Here is an 18,427-nt window from a genome sequence, read left to right on the forward strand (position 1 = left end):
TTGTCACTGTCATGGCGACTCTTCTTTGGCCAATAAGGGGAGGGGGAAGAAATTTCTATCTAGAATTCAGTCTTCTGTGGACAGGTGCTCACCTATTGCAACCACTTAACTAAATGATAGGATTTTTCTGTCTAGTTTCTTCTCTTTGTGCACAAGCAGGCTTCCCTGTTTCCCATCTGCCTTATTGGAATTAAATGCATCTGGTTTCTGTCCACTGAATTGCTTTCCTGTAAGACCTCAAAGGCACTGTGTGAATGGGAGCAAAAAGGAGGCTTTTCTCTCAGAAAAAGCAGGGCAAGAAAAGGCATTTCTTTGCAGCTTTGGGGTTTTTTATGTCCTTTTGCTCTCTGTCCTACACAGCGTGTTTGCCTTGAGTTATAGTGCTGTCACGTTTGACCTGGGGAAGTAAGATGGCTCAGAATCAGGTTATTGCTGTCCAAGTGGCAGTGTTCAGGAACCAACAAACAGCTCTTGTCTTTCATCCCTGCTGCTAAAAAACTGTGCAAACAAACTGGAACTCAATTAAGAGAAGTAATAGAGTTTTGGAGAAGCAGCCTCCTTTTTCATTGCTAAACAAAGCATTCTTCTGCCCCCAAGGTAGTTTTCAGAGAAAGCAAATAGGATCTTTGCTGCTCTTCAGTTTTCGTTTCCTCGCAGGAAAAAGTTCTCAGGAGACCTTTACTGCAGATGGCGAGTGAATTAATTCTTCCTTTTTTTAATTGCTCATAAGAGATTCCTTTTTTCAAGGATAAGAATAGTATCATCTAAGAGCACATAATGCTGGATTTTATGCAGATAGCATTGCACCTTTACTGTGTTCTTTCCCCCCACTCAGTATATGGAAATAAATTAAATTGGTACTGTCATCCTATGGACTCAAGATTGATACAATATTTTTTTAGAATTCCAAAGTAGATGGTGTCTAATGCCTGTTCCAGTTTCAACATGTTACGCTTCTTGAGTTTAGCTTCTAACTCTGTTGTGACTGCCATTTTCACCCCTTTATTCCTGCCTTAGTTATCTTATTGTGTCTGTTTCTAGCAATCCTTAATGTCACTGAAAGCTTGCAGAGTTTCATTTTAATTTTGGACCATAATGAAGTTTTTAGCCTTCAGTCTGTCCTTTTTGTGTAGTAGCCCCACTTACCTTGTTCTTTTTATTGTACACAGCACTGTGCTACAGTTTTACTTCTTAGCAGTCTTAACTCTGTTTTGTAAGTTCTTACCATGTTACATTCTCTGGCAGCCAACAGACAGCTTCTCATTTAACTAAGTGCTTTTCCTTTTTTTTGTTTGTTTTTGTTTTTGTTTTTTTTAATCTGTTTATTTCTTTTCACTGTTTTGTGTTTATCTGGATGGGGTGATTATTCTGGGGGTGGGGTTTATTTGTTTTGTTTTGTGTTGAGGAGACTTCTTAAAATCAATTTTTATTCATGGAACCAACCCTTTGACATGTGTTTTTAAGTTACTCCAGGTGACTTCTCCCATAACTGGCCTAACTTGTATCTCAGGAAAAGCTTTGTTAAAAATCTTTATGATAATCTCTTGTTTCTTCTTCTCAGTAAGTTAAATCACATTGACTTACCCTGCTAAATCGAGCTTGTTTTCTATGCACATCATCTCCCTTGTGACTGCTTGACAGAGGTCTGTGAGTAGAGAGGGAACATTTTATCTGTTTATCTATATGCTAGCCCGTTAAGGTGTTTGAGTCTGAAGCTTAGTTAGAAACTGTGATGTTCCAAGCAGTACTAGTAGTTAATGAAAAATGTGCCTGAAAAGATGTACCAGACATCCCAAGTAAGTGCTGTGCTGCGTAATTCCCATTTTGAGTCATCTCTTAAGCTGTTAGATGATATGGTTGTTAACACTTGCCTTCAGAGAAATTTCTTTTGGACTTTGGAAGGAGGAGCGTATTCCTCAGAGATGCCCGCTGATCTCCTCTGACTTGATTCTGGAGGGATTTTTCCCTTCTGTCCCATTAGACTTTCCTCTGTCTTAATTTCCTTTTGCTGCTGCTCCCTTCTCTTGGATTTGTTTGTAAATAATTATGCAACTGTTTCACGGTGGTGTTAGTAATGGTCATCTGAAGTTGGGAGTGATGTCTCTTTAACAGTGTAACAGTGGAGTTACAAACTGAAGAATTGGAAGACTAGTTGAAGGATGAAGGGAATAGAGAATACAAAAGAGACTTACTGTACTGGTACCAGCTTGTAAAAGGAATGTGGGTTTGTTCATTTCTGAGTAAGTTTTTGACTGCCTTTTCCATGTCTTGTCTAGAACATAGATAGTAAAGCCATGCGTGACCAACGATTAGACATGCAGCGAAGAGCAGCAGAGACTGGTGATGATGACCTCATTCCATTTGGAGACCGACCAACTGTGTCGAGATTTGGGGCTATCTCTCGTACTTCCAAAGCGATGTACCAGAATTCTGGTCCCATGCAGGCCATGGCTGTTCAGGGAGCTACCACCAAATCGGTCATTTCAGGTACAGTGTGTGCTCTTGGATTTTCCTGGCTGTTGCTGTATCCTTTAGTGCTATGGCGCAGTACAACTGGAAGTCAAACCCTGTAAACTTGTTTCTTGTCTTAGAAATATAGATGAGATGTATGTGTTTACACTACTAAAAATAACTCTAGGTAGGGCTATGCTGAGCAGCCTGAGGAAGAGGGCTGCTGCAATTTTCTGTCCCAAGGACAGGTTTGTGCATGTGTTGGTGACTACTTGTTGCTATTTGGAAAAAGTTAATTTGTTCTGCTGGTCCCCTGTGGTGGGAGGTTTTTTAAATCTGTTGTATTACAGTGCAGAAACTTACTGCTTTCTCAAGTAAATAATTCAAAAGCATCATAACGAAGTACTGTACAGCACTCCTACTTTATGGATAGTTGCCGCTGCAAGCTTAATGCAGCCAATGTTTTGTGTGATGTTAGGCAGAGCAAATAAAGTAGGAATAGTTTATATTTTCTAACCATATGTGTAGTGTGGCTGTATACCTTAATCCAAAAGTGGTCCTTTTTTGAGGTGCACTAAATAATCATAACAAAAAATGTAATTATATTCCTCCAAACTTCCTTCTAGATTTTTTTCGGGAGTTAGCTGCTGGGAACAAAACAAACCCATGTTTGTTTAATTCACATAGTGAATGTAAGTTTGTGTCCCTGTCTCTCAGTGTCTGAAGTCCTTCACAATCTCACACTCTGGGAGACTATCACAAATCTGTTGGATGTACATGAAGGGTCATGCATTATGTGCATCAGACTAGTGACATGTTATATTTCTGTATTTGTTTCAGCAGAAGAAACATTAGACCAGCACTGTTAGAGGGTTGGCCTTTCTGGTTATTCTCTAATGTCTGTCCAGTTCTGTGTATTGGCTGAACTACTTAAAGGATACTTCTGTAGTAATGTGACACGGATTTCTTTCTGTTCACTGACAGACTACAATCCTTACGGAACTCACGGTGGCTGGGGAGGCTCTCCATATTCTCCTCATCAAAATATACCTTCTCAGGGACGTTTCAATGACAGGTAGGATTGCTTTGTTTTAGTTTACCTTTTTTAAAATTTTCTTTATCTTTTTTCCATGCCAGCTGAGTAGAGCTTTTTTTTCCCCTAAATCTCCTTATTTTTCCTTTTCTGATCCCAAAGGGAGAGACTGTCCATGTCAGATGTGGCTGGTCATGGGAAACAGTTACCCTCAGCAGAACGAGAGCAGCAGCTGCGCATGGAGCTGCAGCAAGTAGACCATCAGATTAGCCAGCAGACACAGATGCGAGGACTAGAGGTTGGTGTCAGTGTTTGGAAGAATGGTGAGGGATGGTGTGATGGTATGAGAGATGAAGCGGGTAAAGTTGCTTTTCATGTGTTGATCTTTCTTTGATTGTAATACTACTCAGTAACAATACTTAATTCTGTGATGTCAGGCATCAGGACTATGGTACATGTCTAAACCTCTCTGCTTAGCAGCAGAAACTTCCCTGCATTTCAGCTGGAAATTGACAACATACTTGAATCTGCACTCTGTGCTTATTCATGTTTGCTTTCATTCTCTCTCACTTCCCCCCCCCTGCCCCGCCCACCCCCTCTGTTCACCTGTCTACACGGAGTTAAACTTGTGGTGTAGATAACCTGTTCCTCTTGGCTTTACTGCCATTGAAAATGTGTGATTTTATGTACAGAAGTCTTTGACCTTCATCTGTTTCATGTTTGGCTTCGTGTTGTACCTGTTTCTTCCTAAACAGCACAAACCAGAAGAGTCAAGAAAATAAATATCCAAGATATTCAGCTTGAAAAATTAAAGCTTAGTATTTTATGTCTCGTCGTGTAGAAGAAATGTAGTAATTTGCAACATGAGGAAGGATGGGAGTCTGCATTCATAAAAGAATTAATGATCTGAAATCTTTGTATTTTGTGAGATGCAGAAGGGGAAATGTTAAGGCATAATCAAAGAATTGTTTTAACAAATCTTTAGTTACTTTTTTTTCCTCCTTCTAGGAGAAAATCAGTAAATATTTACCAGAAAGCTATTCTAGGTAGCTCAACAACTGTTCATATTAATGTTTTCCCAGAAGGAATTGCTATAGGTAATGGAGAACAGCTTCTGCTGAAGGTATAGTTACCTAAGAATACATGTAATAGAGGAGGGTTATTGCAGAGTAATTGCAAGAGCTCACAATTTTTAAGTTGCAGCAGCAGTTACAAGTAGTACGGATTTCTTGGCTAAAACATAACTCATGTTCTTGTGCTCTTGTTTGGGAACAAGAGGAGAAAATGTTTTAAATCTTGCATGTCTTCCTGTGCCATAATACAAAAGTATTGGAAAGTTGCAAAACCCGTAAGTGGCCTGCCTCTCCTGCCCGTTATTACTGTGATTGTGTCAGTGTTAAGTCCTACATAATTGAGTTTTGAGCGTTGATTTTTTTTTTTTTACCGTAACTTTAATTTCTCAGAACTAATCAGCTATTTTGAGTAATAACAGCTTTCTACTGTGTTCAAAGTGGCAAGTAGGTACTTGGAATCCAGGAGGCTTTGCTGATTTACTTGTTACAAGGTTGTAGCAATTGCTTAATTGAGTCACAGCATGAAGAGCTAGATCGTTGTGCTTTCTCAAATGAATGAGCATTTCTGCTTGAAGACTAGGCACGTGTTTGGTTGCGTGGAGTAGTAGATAGTGTGTTTAAATGCAGAGCACACACTTACAGAACTGACACCCAAGTATTAGCAGATTTCTGGAGCGGCTGATGGGGTTACTGCTTTTACTTGGCTGCTAGTAGCTTGCAACTTGCAAATAACTGTCGTTGCTTGCCCCTCTTTGTTTCTGTGCTTCCTAATCTGGGTCAGTAAAGCGCTACAAATTGACACCCACATCTCAAGATATTTTATATGATTTAGCAATAATTCTGGCTCTACTGTAAAACTTGATAAATTCTACTATTGTAAAATAAAGCAGCAGATTTGCTTATCTGCTGTTATCTTTTGTTCAACAAATAGCTTACAAAGAGTAGTGGTCTTGTTCCTGTGCTTTTAATCTTAGTTTTGAGCAGCATATGGGGAAAACTCATGCAAAAACTTATTATAGTAAAAGGTATTTAACACTGCTTATTTTAAAGTGAAAAGAGAGTCTGTAAAAAATGTTTGAACTTGCATTGGAAGTGATTTCAATTGGGACCTTATTAAGCATAGAGAGAGGCAGCCTTGGGTTTGCAAATAAGCAATACTCTAGAGTTATGGCTTAGAGCTCTTTCTGTGCTTGGTGTGTTGTGTGCTCAGTTGTGTATGTGCTTGGCTTTATGCATTTAGGCTGTTAGTAACAGGCTGCTGTTGCAGAGGGAGGCGACTACCCTGGCAGGCCAACCACAGCCCCCACCCCCACCTCCCAAGTGGCCTGGGATGATCTCAAGTGAACAGCTGAGCTTGGAGCTACACCAGGTGGAAAGGGAAATTGGGAAGAGAACCCGTGAGCTGAGCATGGTGAGTGCTGTGGGGGTGGGAGGCAGAGAGGTGGAGTGGAGAGCTGTGCAGCTGGCTGCAGCCCTTTTAGCCTGGCAGAAGGGCTCTTTGCTGGGATAACCACAGCTGGAGTCATCCATCTCCCTCTTTATTCTTCCAAACCTCCTGAGGAGTTCTTTGATTCTTCTTCATGAAGAATTTTAATTCTAGCTGCCTTAAAATACTCTGCTGCTGTTTTGTTGCCATTTGAAAATAAGCGTGCCACTGAATTAGTTGAAAACTGCATAGTCTCCAAGGTCACTGTAAACTGCTTTAACATAGAAATCATCTTCTGCAGGTACAGGCTAGCATTCAGAAGTCTGTGTGCTGTTACTGTCTGTGGTCTTTGCTTGTTGTTATGAGAATCATCCCTTTCTTTCAGGAAATACAATGTCCTGAGAGGATAAGCGTGTCTTAGTCTGTTTTCCTGTCTCATGGTTTTTGTGGGTTATGCTGTATAACTCCCAATCTACAGGCCTTCATCGTTGGTCCTAAAGGATCGAGTCTCAAATACCTTTAACACTGTGTTAAAGAATTTTTCTTCTGTCCTTTTGGTTTTTTTTTTTAAAAGGAAAGCCAGTCTTCACTGGATATGAAAAACAAACTGGGCACGAATAAACAGACAGAAAATGGACAGTTAGAACCGCAAAGCAAGGTTCCAGCTGAAGACCTCGCACTGACATTCAGGTAACATGGGTTTTCAACCTTTCCTCGTGAAACAGCAGAATGACTTAATCAGGGTCACTCTCTGGTGTATGAATAATAATAACCCTTGGTCTCACATTGGCTCTGATGTGGAAGCATCTGCTAGGAAAAGATAGAAAACAAGTTTTTATCGTGCATGTGTGAATTAAGGGCCATTTCAGCTGATGAGTAGGTGAGTGGAATGAGGCTCTGTATCAATTAGCACAACAGAAGAATTTCAGTGTTTGTAAGACCAGAAGTCCATCTAGTCAATTATTAGTAGGGAGGAGCAGGAGATAAACAACCCTAGAAGAAACATTTATCTGCTGCTTTAGTTTCAAAGAAAAGAAATGTTCCAAATGTGGGAGGAAAGTTACTGCATCCTGCTAATGTTTGTGGTGTGGGTCATATCTAGGAAGGTATGTAGCTTTGAAACAAAGATCACTTCGATTTGTAGCAGTAATTTTTATCTGTGTAGATGTTGGGGTTGATTTCAGTTGACATTTGATATTCAATTGAAATAAGATGTTGCCTGGGAATGCTGGGAAACTCTATACAGCAAGCATTTTCAGATGGCTGCAAGCATCTGCGTGTATTCAAGCTAAAAGCTTTGAACAGAAAAGCTCAGATGTTTCATTAAGTTTACATAACTTGATGTGAGCAGTTTGGAATCTGAATATTTATTCAGAAAATGTATCCCTCTCGATTGCTTATGAAGTCTGCACCAATTATTAAGTTCTGCACTGCACCGTTAGGTTGAGGCCTCCAGAGCAGAAACTAATTTTTCCGTATGGAACTCTGGAAGTAATGAAACTGCAACAAATATTTCTTTTTTTTAATAAAAAAATTAAGATAAATGATCCAGATAAGTTAAATGTTCTGGAATGTCTGCACTGTACAGATTGTACATCTTAAGGCACATGCTGAAATAGTTTGCAAAGCATAACTAATCTAGAACCTTAAAAATATATTGACTGACTTGTTTTCAATTAGCCATATCTTGGTTCATTCTTTTCTGTTAAGTATCTGCAGCATACCAGACGACCTATTTGTTATACAAGGCAAGTCTTTACATGCGTTCCCAACTGTTCATTGAGATGCTGCAGAAACAAATAACTGACATCCTTTTACTTAAATAAAAAAAAACCTCAGTAATTACTTCTCTTTGCCCCCTTCCCCCTTTATCCTCAACTTTCTTTCAGCAGTGATGTTCCAAATGGATCAGCCTTGACACAAGAGAACATTGGCCTCCTGTCCAGCAAGACAGTGTCTCTCAGCCTGTCAGAGGACCCAGAGGGAGGAGGAGAAAACCACGACTCCCAGAGAGCGGGAGTTACACCCACATCTGCTCCATGAAGTGAGGCCAGCATACCCCAGAGTTTCATTTGCTGGGGTGTTGGTAGCTTCCATCACATTTTTTTCCAGGGGTGATTGGAGAAACCCAGGAGCAACAGCAGTAGCAGAGCAGCAGGTCCAGAGGCAATGTGCACAAACACAACTACTAGAAACAAATCCTGCACATAGTTCACATTAACGCATTTTTTAATTAAAAAAAAATGAAAATTAGCAGTATCTGCAAGCAATTCAAATTAAATTTGTTTTTGTTCTGTGAATGAACTTTATTTTAATAACTTTGGACGCCTTGGATCCCAGGGCTTAAAAAAAAAAAGATATTATATATATATACTCTGTTTGATTAATTGTATGATCTTAATGAAGTAGGTTTCTTCTTTTATTTTGGTATTATTACATACCCAGTGCATAATTTCTTATCACCTTAATTTCTCAACAACTAAAACAACCTGGCCGCTTCCTTGTATGGTTTAAGGGCAGACAAGGAGTGAGGGTTGGAGAGTAGCTGTGAACTGCAGTGTCAAAAGATGTGCAGCAAACTTTGTTCTTAAAACAATTCCCCCCATTGTGGCTAGGAACTAAACTCTAGCTTGTGCAAGACTTCTTGCTTAAATTACTTTAAACTACAAGTGACAGAATCTTTGCAATGCAACAGGTGCGGTCCTTACTGTATGTCCCAGCACAGCATGTGTAATTAAAGAGGATAACAAAACGATTGTCAAACATATGTTACATTATTTGAAGGTTGCTGGCCTTTCATTTTCTGTTGGGACTGAAGAGGTCAGCAGAATGCAGACCGATCTACTACAGCATGAGTATTTCTGAAGCTGGTTAGCTGGGGCTTGTGGTAGAGACACTTAACTAACCAGTAAAGGTTGTGCAGCCATGACCAAGGTAGAATTTCTAGTAAATAGGAAGTAGAGAGAACGCAAAGTTACACAGTTTCTGGAAGGATGTTAGCTGCTGATGAGCTGGTGAACCATGTTAGTTCATCTAGCGTCTGCTGGTTGTGTTTCCCCCCACCCTTTTCACTAGGCCTTTAAAAGAAGCTTACCCAAAGTCCATACTAAAAATTGATGCAGAGGGACTTACTGACCTCTCTGCCTTATTAAACAGATCTTTCATATATGCATCCTTCTCAGCAAATCTTGCTTTTTTCTTCATTGCTATTTTACGATGATTATTAAAACTACAATTTTCTTCACAACCTGATTTTTTTCCCCCTTTTTGTTCAGTGATGTATCAGTTATTTAATTGTAATGCTGTTGTGAGGGCCTTTTACTGAAGGAGACCAACATCTCTGATTTGTGCTTGTCAGTGATGGCGATCTTTAAAATATAAAGGGGAATTTTAATTTCTTTTTTCAAAGCTGGCATTTTTAAAGGTGTGTGTGTTTGTATTACAATTTGATATCTGAGACTCAGTCTGCAGCTTGTCTGCCACTGCTGCGATGGATCCTTCCTAGATTCCCCTTTCATACGGGAAAAGCTGCATCAAAACCGATCACTTGGAGGTGCAGCACAGAATCTGTCAGAAGTAGTTAGGAGTACTGAAAGGCAAATCTTGCTTGATAGATTTAGTGTGCTACTTCTCCGGGTAGGTCTTCATAATTGAAGAAAAAAAAGTTGAAGAAACCATAGGCCTTTCTAGACGTTTTCTTAAAGAAATAAAAAGAAATCTTGTTCTTGCTGCACATTTTTGACTCTGTCGACATGCACTGGGGTGAGACCCTGTATGCAAAGAATTCTGTGGAGAACAATTTTAAGTGCTGCTCGCTCTGTACCTTCTTGGCCTGTTCTTGTTTTTTCTTTCTGGGTTAGACTACTAAATCTGAAAGCACTGGTTATGTAATAAATTACTGCATTGCTTTGGTTGGGTAAAGCAAGAGTTAATAAATTTTCTTGGTTTTTAGTTTTTTTCCTTAACCTTAACTCCTGCTGAGGTCATAGCAACCTTGGGCTAAGCTTTGCATTCATCATACTGTTAAATAAAACAAAATGGGGGGTGGGAGGGGATACAGTCCCAGTATTGCCTACCAGTAGGAGAGTCCAAACAGAAGACTCTTTTGAGTAGCAATTATTTAATTTGCCCAGTCAAGGCACCGCGTTTATATACTATTTCACATTGAATTTGATTATGCCCTACAGACCTGGCTGGTCAAGGATTTGATACACATATTGGCTTGGGATTCGAGCTTTCTTTTTTATTTAAATAAAAATTTATATATAAATATATATATACATATATACATAGTTATATATGTATATATATTGGGTATGTTTTAAGAATTTTTTCGCATGAGCGCAGCTGTTGTGATCAAATGTCTGGGAGGTAGAAGCACTGAATGAAAATAAAGGCATTTTTTCAGCACACACCCCCACACTTTCCATATGTCTCCACACAGGTTTATTTTGCTCTTAATTGAACTTTGGCCTCTTAATTGCCAAGAGGAGTTTTGAAGCTTGCTTTTTTTTCTAACCCTTCTAAACTTTTGGCAAAGAATCATCTCTGTACTAGAATAGTTTCATCTACACTTTGCCCCCATCCATCTGTATCTCCTACTTGAGGCCTAACGTTACACCCTCCCCGCTTTGAGCTGAGCAGAACCTAGGGTGAGGTAGTTTTGAGCCTGTCAGGTCTGTTCTCCCATCTCTGCTCTGGATATGATGATGATTAACGAGTTCCCCTGGCAGCCTGCTCACAAGTCAACTGATACAGGCACGGTGCCCTCTTCCCCATCCTTTAGTGCAGAGCACCACCGTCAGGTCAGCTTGCTTGTTTTTAATTAGTGTACTTCTTCCTGCTGTGTCTTTATTAACACAGGGAGTTCATTCTAGTGTTGAGATAATTAGTGCAATATTCTAACCTAGGAGGACAAGCCCAGAATGTACCTTTTTTTTTTCTGCTATAATTCTTGGTGTAAAATGACTTTTCAAAGACGGTTATGATATGTTTTAATCTACAGATTCATTTTGAACACTAGGAAGAAAACCTGAAGGGGCAAAAACTTTTTTTACCTTTCGTTACTTGTGCCAGCTAGTTTCCTTGCCAGGTTAGGGATTAATTTTTTCTCTCCACTTTTCCTCCTGGGAGGAATTTTGCAGTAAGAGCTATCCAGATTGCTGGCCTGCATATACTGAATGTTTCCAAAACCTGTGGATTAGAAAGGAAACTTTACTGTTGTTTTTTCTCCTTCATCCAGCTCTTGTGTGCTGTACTTTGTGCATGGTGTCCTTGCTGTGATCAGTGTGTCCAGGTGAATGCCCTGTTTGCCCAGTATTATAGTTTGGTTTGTTAAATAGTTTGTTTAATGTCTACTAACAGTATTGATTTTTGGTTTTGTTTTTTCCCCTCCTCCTCTTACCCTTTTCTTGCTTTTTTTTCAGGTTTAATTGATTAAACAAGCCAAACAGCAAAACATAGTACATGCTTTGAAGTCTTTTCTGGAAGCTGCCCCTAAAATTGTCCCCTTTTGTGGAAAAGCGTGCTGGTAGAACTGGGAGGACAGGTAGCTGTCCATATCAAGGAAGCATTGATGGCTATAGCAAATGAGCAGGAAATGAAAATTTCTGGAGTCACTCTGTATTCAGATACATTCATTTCTACAGCCTGTCATTGTCCCAGTTTTACAGGAATGCTGTCCGCTTCAGTGAAATTGGTTTTGCTAGAAGGTTTACTTCTTTCTACTTGGGCAAGAGGAAGCAGTATTACAATGGTGTTAGGCCACAACTGCATCGTTTGGTAGGTACATTAGATCTTTTACTGCAGTTGACAACTTTCAACTCTCATTGATACCTGGGTTTCAGCCCCAGCATGGACAAACCCCCCAGGAACAGGAAGCTTCGAGTGTTAGGTTAAATTTTAGTATGTCAGTGATTCAGGCACTGTAGAAAGGATGTTTGTTTATTCTGTAGTGTTACTTTCCTCCTCCTGTCAACATCTCTTCTTCCTTTCTGTTGACCCAGTTCTCTTAATAGGAGAAATTTAGACTTTTTCTTCTGGCCCTCTTGTATATTACAGTGTTCTGTCCCATTTCAGAATAGGACTTATTTTATTTAGACCAGAGCACCTTTTAAACTTGCAGCACTGTTATCCCCTTTAAGTTCTTCTCTGTCCTAGTTTCTTCTGAGCCTTATTCTCTCCCTTTTGTCCATATCTTCCTTCCTTTCCTTCTGTGGCTTGCCCATTCACCCTCCCTGATTGTGTAACAGTGACAGCTTGCTGCCTCAAAACAGAGCATTCAAAGGAATTCGCTTAGCCAATAACTTCTGTGAAGTTGCCTTTTCTAATGGTGTTATTACTCAGTGATGCACAAATGTGATATTGCCCCTACTGGTAGGCAAACGGGGGATCTGTATAAACATGGTAAACTGCTGTTTTTCTTTAAAGGAGAGCCAAAGACTTGTGCTTTACACTTTTTTTTTTTCCCTGGTGTAACCATTTTGATTGTCAGATCTTTGTAGGGTTTTGTGAGTTGACTGTATTATCCTAATAACAATTTACAAAAGTTAATGATTGTCAAGCCTTATCCATGCATTGAATTGTGGAAAATCATTCCATTTAGTCATACAATTTGCAATATACTGAGATGTATCTGGGGTATTCTGACATGTTTTCGGTCTGTCATACACTCTCTCAGCTGATGGAATGGCTCATTTAAAGAGGGAGAAGGAACATAGAAATGTAATATAATCAAAGAAGCCTTGTCTTTAAGTGTTTAAATTGAATACTGTTTTAAAATTTCTTCAGTTACAGTAAAAGATAAATCTGTGTTGCAAATGTAACTGACTTTTAAGCCCATTGGAACTGAAAAGACTTGTCAAACTGTAGCATTACATTAAATTAGATGTGGAAGAAGCAAACTTGTATGTTGATACTGTCTCTTGACAGCACCAATTGAGTAAGGTGGGGCAAATCCTCTATTAGCAAGGGCTAGGAGTGAGGCTTTTCATTAATAATATGTTAAGAAAGCCGCTTGCATTTCCCTTCCTTGATCTAACTTAAACTCTTGCAGACTGTTAAGGCTTTTGGATTTAGAGAGAAATCTGTAAGTCAGAGTAGCATAAACCCTAATTTCCCTTCCCATTTATAAATCTGAACTATAATGAAGCGGACTTACAAGCTAGTTGGCTGAAGAACCCCAATGTAATATATCTTCAGTTGACTGGTTATTTCAGACCCACTTTTATGGTCCAAGAGCTTCAGTGCTAGTAATCGGGAAGTTCAACAGCAGGAGTGCCAACTCATCATCTCTGTTCTAAAATGGGGGGGAAAAACCCCATACAAGCAGTGTGCAAGTTTTCTGCTTGGCTGTGTGCGTATGGAGGAGGTTTTGTAGTCCTACAGTAGATAGAAGGAACACAGAGCAAGGCTGGGGCATTTATACTCAAATGTTGTCATTGTTCACTTCCCCAAAATATGTGCTTCCTATTCCCGCCTCCTAATGTTGGTAGCACTGATTTAAAAACAACCCAAAAATGTCAGTGTGTCAGCAGCTTAATTTTTTGTATTAACAATAAATCAGTTCCCCTGGATGAAAAAAGGAAGCAAAAGTTCTTGAGTTGTCGTAAGTGGTAGTTTAGACATGAACTGGCAAAACATCTACCTTGCTTGAGTAAATGTAAACTCTGAATTTGAAGAAAGTGAAGCAGCTCCTCTGAGCCACATTTTAGGTATAGCCTTGGTGCTAAGAGTTGGGTGTTTGTTACTTGCAGTATACCAGCATACAGATTATGTAGCACAGATTGATTTATTCAGGTAATCTGAAATGTCAGAAACTTCATTGGGGATTCTCTTTTCCATACTCAACTGTTTTATCAGCTGCGTTATTTTTCTTTTGAGATGTCAGGGGGCTGAAAGAGGCTAGAGGAAGTTAGTTCAAGTTACACAATATAAATAAGTTATTCGGAGGGAAGGTTATCCCAGCACAGTGTCCTTATACAGTCAGCGTGTGGTCTTCATTCTTATGTAGGAAGAAGAATGTAACTGCTTAGTGTTGTCACAGTCTTCGAGGCACTTGTTAAGATGCAGGTAGAGCCTTGATTAGCAGGGAAAGGAGAACAAGCTTATTGTTGGGTTTTCTTTTTAATTTTATTTCCCAATGGCGAGTCTAATATCATGCCTTGGAAACTCTTTGAACACTATGGTAAGCAAAGAGGGTGCAGTTTTTTCTGAAATTTTCCAATAAAAAGAGCTCATGGGAATGTTCCTGATGCAGAAAAATCCACATCCCATCGCTGGAAGGTTGAAATACATAACCGTAATGACGATCGGATGCCTATAGCTTAGTAACTTAAATAAGAAACTGATCTTTCCCAGGCAATCTTTGCAATTCCAGTGAGCTTGTGTATGATTTTAGTGCAGATTGCTAGATGTTCAGCATTTGGGAAAGTTTTAGGTGCCTGGCTTCGTCCAGCAAGAAAGACGGGTGTCTTTGGATATACAGGTTGGATGTTTTCATATTCTGGGAAACAACTGATTCTGAGATCTGAAAGTTTTAGGAGAACACAATTATCAACTTCAGTTTGAAAAATGCCGTCTTGGGAAAGATGGAAGCAACAGATGGTGCAGTGTCTCTAAAAATAAAAAAGCATTAGAGATGATGGAATTACATATGAAATGTATATGGGGAAAATATATCTGTAAGCAAAAAAAAAAAAAGAAAATCTTGTGGAGTATTTGATGTTTAAGAAATTACTTCTTTGTAATGTTAAAAAGATTTATTAATAGTTCTGTGGCAGACAGTACTCACAAGTCTTTGGCATCCAAACCAGATTGTGTTTTGGATGGATCCCACAACTGGATGTGTGCACTGACCTCTTCATTTCTAGCCTTCTGAAAATGTTTTGTAGATGTATAAAGCAACCTGAGACAGAAGAAACCCTGTTCACATCACAGCTGCTGCACAGTTTACAATTGGTACCGTTAATCTGCAGCCTCTTAAGCGAAGCTGCTCTAACGTGGGCGCACCAAATGACATTGTTTCTTCTAATTTTCAGGAGTTCCCATTACCCCTTTGGCCTCTGCTTGCTGTGTAAGCAGCCTCTACGTGAAGAGGAGCTTTCCTTGAAGTCAGTTTAGCAACTGTGTGCTGTAGCCTGGTTATTTTGCCCTGTTTTCTGTAACTGGTGGCATAGTGTCGAGCTCTTTCCCCATTGTATTTGTTGCTATGGGGGAGGAAGACGGTGAGGCAAGGCACGTGTGGGAGGAGGGAGGAAGAGTTGTGGGATCTCGTATAGGATAGCTCCCGCTCCCTCTTTGGAATCATCTACTTCCAGTTGTGGGATTTCTCTATAGGTGACATTTTTTCCTGTTTTTTGTAAGCCTAGTTTTCTTTGATCTTGTTAGTTCTGTACAAGTCTCCCCGAGACATTCTGCAGTCATTATCACCTTTTTGGGTGGAGTTTATTTTTTGGTTTGTTTGGGTTTTTTTAAATAACTTTTTAACATTGGTGCATATATGCTTGGGATAGAGCTCATGTAATTTTCCAATCGTATTGATTGTATGTGATTGTGCCCTGCAGAGGTATATTTAACAAAAAAAATAAAATAAAAAGGATAGCCTAGGTAATAAAGGAGACCGTGAGATCTGTTGAGTCAGGTTATGAACTGTTTCTTGAATTTATTTAGGATCCTGGATAAGTGAAATTCACTGTCTGCTGTTCTCATAAATCAACGCTAAACAAAATGTCATGAATTCTCTCTCGGTTTGAACTGGTTCTTTTCTTGCTTTTCTTCTTCTACTGTTTTCTTCCTTTCCTGCTTCTCTTCCCCATCAACAAAATTCTTGAGCCTTTATGGGAATGGCTGACTCTGGGTTGATATTGTGAATATTTATTGTTTGTAACTATCAAAACATTTGTAATAGGAGTAGAGATTAAGTAGAACATATGAGAAGAATTCTGTAATCTGAATTCTTTGCAAGTTCAGGGGAATCTTCGAGTGTTGTACATACAGGCCTGGTCACGAGGGACACATTCAGAGGCACAAAAGGCAGTGATACCTCTTTCCTGGAAAGATTAGATGCTTTACTACCTTTTGGAAAAAATCTGAGCTGACAAAAGGAGTAGCAGAAAGAGTTTACTATATCCAACTCCCTGTGTCTTTACTCCTGCAATATACTACTTAAACTTGAAAGAAAAGCCTTCTAAAAACTATGCTGAGGTGGGACAGAGTGGATTGAAGGAGGCAAAAGGCAAGAGGATCCAGAGATCTGGAAGTCAGTATTTGTCTCCTTTATTTCTTTTTTAGAACCGTAGAGCAACAGTATCACTTTTATATTAAAGAACAAGGAAACGGAGACATATTGTGTGTGCATGGTGGTTCTATAGAAAAAGCCATATGTTGAAATGTTACTTCTTCCTTCTTCACCTTGCTTTTCTCTCATAAAGATGACTCAACCTCACCTTGCTTTCACATAGTGTCTAAGGGTCCTTTGAGTTGCTGATTCAACAAAAAAAAAAGTGGAAAGGTGGTGATTCGCTACTTGGTTTGTAAATAGATGGAAGTGTCTACAAGGTCTTACCTGCTTTTCTGTCGGCATTTATATTAAATGATAAATTAATGGAGAACGCTTTGAAATATCTCTCATTTTCTGTCTGGGTTGAATGTGCATTCCTCTTAAGTTTTGTGTGAGGTGTAAGACTGACTGTGTAAGGCTTCCTCCAGGTCAAGATGTGTGTGTTCTCTGCCGGGCTGCAGCATGAGAGATGCCAAATAGTGGAGAAGCTGCCTGCCTCTGTTTGGAGGTCTGGTCTGTTCTCTTCTGACTCTGCCTGTAAATAAAGTGGCTTCTTCCTGCGTTCTGAACAAGAAAGGATACTCAAAATAATCACTTTTCCTAGTTGAAGAGAAGCTGCATATTTAAAAAACAAACCCGAACGTAACAAACCCTGTAGCTGAAGGAGCACGCAGTGTGCCTCTGGTGTTGCACCGGGTTTGGAACTTGCCTTAGAGCGAATGTAAGGTTTGCTCCGCAGTCGGCTTCATGGTTTTTAACCTTTCCCTGCTTTTTGTGGGCCGTTAGCTAGCTCTGAGTCTGAGACTGGCTGAACGCAGTCTGACACAGAATAAGCTGCTGCTTTGCTGAAAAACTTGTTCCTTCTCCTATTGTGGGGCCAGCCCAGCCCTCTGCCCTGGAAGCTTATGCACGTTTATTACTTCTGTCTTTACTTTTGGTCACAGGCACCGCAGATCCAGTCTGAGGTGTGTGCTTTGTTGGACTGAAGCCCATCGCTGCTCGTTGCTGGGCCCCCTCACACTTCCACGCAGTGGTGCTTCCTTGCTGGGTGACCCGGAACCTTTAGTTCCTCCTGTAAAGGGAGTTGTATTTTGTGGGCAGTCCAGAAAACGGTATTTCAGTTGGTGATGGTTTCCCTTTTCCCCACCAGTCTGAGGGTCCTGGATGCTCAGGTACTCGGTCACTTGGGGGTGGGGGAGCTGTATTTCTGCAGCGGTTGGCTTTTGAAGAAGGTTGAAGTGGCTGTGAAGAGTCAGATCCCTTTGGAAGGGAGCCACGGCTGCTCTGCATCAGAAGGGCTTTGAAGAAATTTCCAGGCTTTTGTATAATGAAAAGAGGGTAGACTGGGCTCAAGTGGGCGGCAGCTGCTGGAAATTTCTTTTCCCTTTGGGTGTGGGTACCAGGATAGAAGGGCGCTGGGAAAGGCCAGCCCAGAACGTGGGATTGCTTCATCCTGTCTTGCTCTGACTGTACAAGTCTTCCTCCCTCTGTGTCACCGTAGAACTCAACAGCGAGCACCCAAAGCACAACCCAAGCCCTAAGTACGTTTGTGTTCCTGCTCATGGCTCGGGTGTGTTTAGGGGCTGTTTCTTTCCAACTCCCCCCCCCCCCCCCCCCCCCAAAAAAAAAAAAAAAAAAAAAAAGGGGGGGGCAGTTCAGAGGACAGTGGAAGCTCGAGGAGGAAGCACGCTCCCTGCTGCTGTGAACTTGCTGGGGGCTCTTCTGTCTGCAAAGCAGAGCCTGTGGTCTTCCAGAGCAGGGGGGGCTTTGGATCCCTCAGTCACTTTGGATGCTTCCCTAGGCACAGCTCTGCTCGGGTGCGAGTGCTGGGTTGGTGCTTTGAGCTGAAGCAGCTACAAACTGCCACTGCTGCACTCAAAAAATAGATTTACTCCGCTCCCCTGGAGGATATGGCTTGGGTAGCCGACAGATCCCTTCAGCCCTACAGCGTCAATTCTGCAATTAACCTCGCTGTTAATAGGGCCACCATCGTTAAAGAAAGCATTTCTATGCACGGTTTTAGCCGTCTGGCTCTTGTTTGGTTTTTTTTTTCACAGTGAAGCAAGCATGCAGCCGTGATGCCAGCGTGCGTTGTCCTGCTGGCAGGAGTTCGTCCACGTTGGCTGGAGCTGTATGGGATGTGCAGGACACAAAGGTGTTTGCTC

The 18,427-nt window shown here is 40.5% G+C and overlaps 1 protein-coding gene across 10 annotated transcripts in view; it reads left to right on the forward strand.

The window, feature by feature from the left end:
- Positions 1 to 16,593, forward strand: part of RC3H1 (ring finger and CCCH-type domains 1) — a 66,072-nt gene extending 49,479 nt beyond the window's left edge. For 3 of the 10 annotated variants that reach the window (XM_080407551.1, XM_080407548.1, XM_080407552.1), the window contains exons 15-20: positions 2,277 to 2,487; positions 3,436 to 3,526; positions 3,647 to 3,782; positions 5,798 to 5,968; positions 6,558 to 6,673; positions 7,873 to 16,593. In XM_080407551.1, coding sequence (XP_080263677.1) covers positions 2,277 to 2,487; positions 3,436 to 3,526; positions 3,647 to 3,782; positions 5,798 to 5,968; positions 6,558 to 6,673; positions 7,873 to 8,026 — 879 coding nt within the window. In that variant the 3' untranslated portion in view covers positions 8,027 to 16,593. The remainder of the gene's footprint in view (positions 1 to 2,276; positions 2,488 to 3,435; positions 3,527 to 3,646; positions 3,783 to 5,797; positions 5,969 to 6,557; positions 6,674 to 7,872) is intronic. The other 7 variants (XM_080407550.1, XM_080407553.1, XM_080407554.1 and 4 more) reach the window with 5 other exon arrangements.
- Positions 16,594 to 18,427: the final 1,834 nt, after the last annotated feature.

Source organism: Falco punctatus (genome assembly GCF_963210335.1).
Source record: "Falco punctatus genome assembly, chromosome: 11".
In the NCBI taxonomy this organism is placed as follows: Eukaryota; Metazoa; Chordata; class Aves; order Falconiformes; family Falconidae; genus Falco; species Falco punctatus.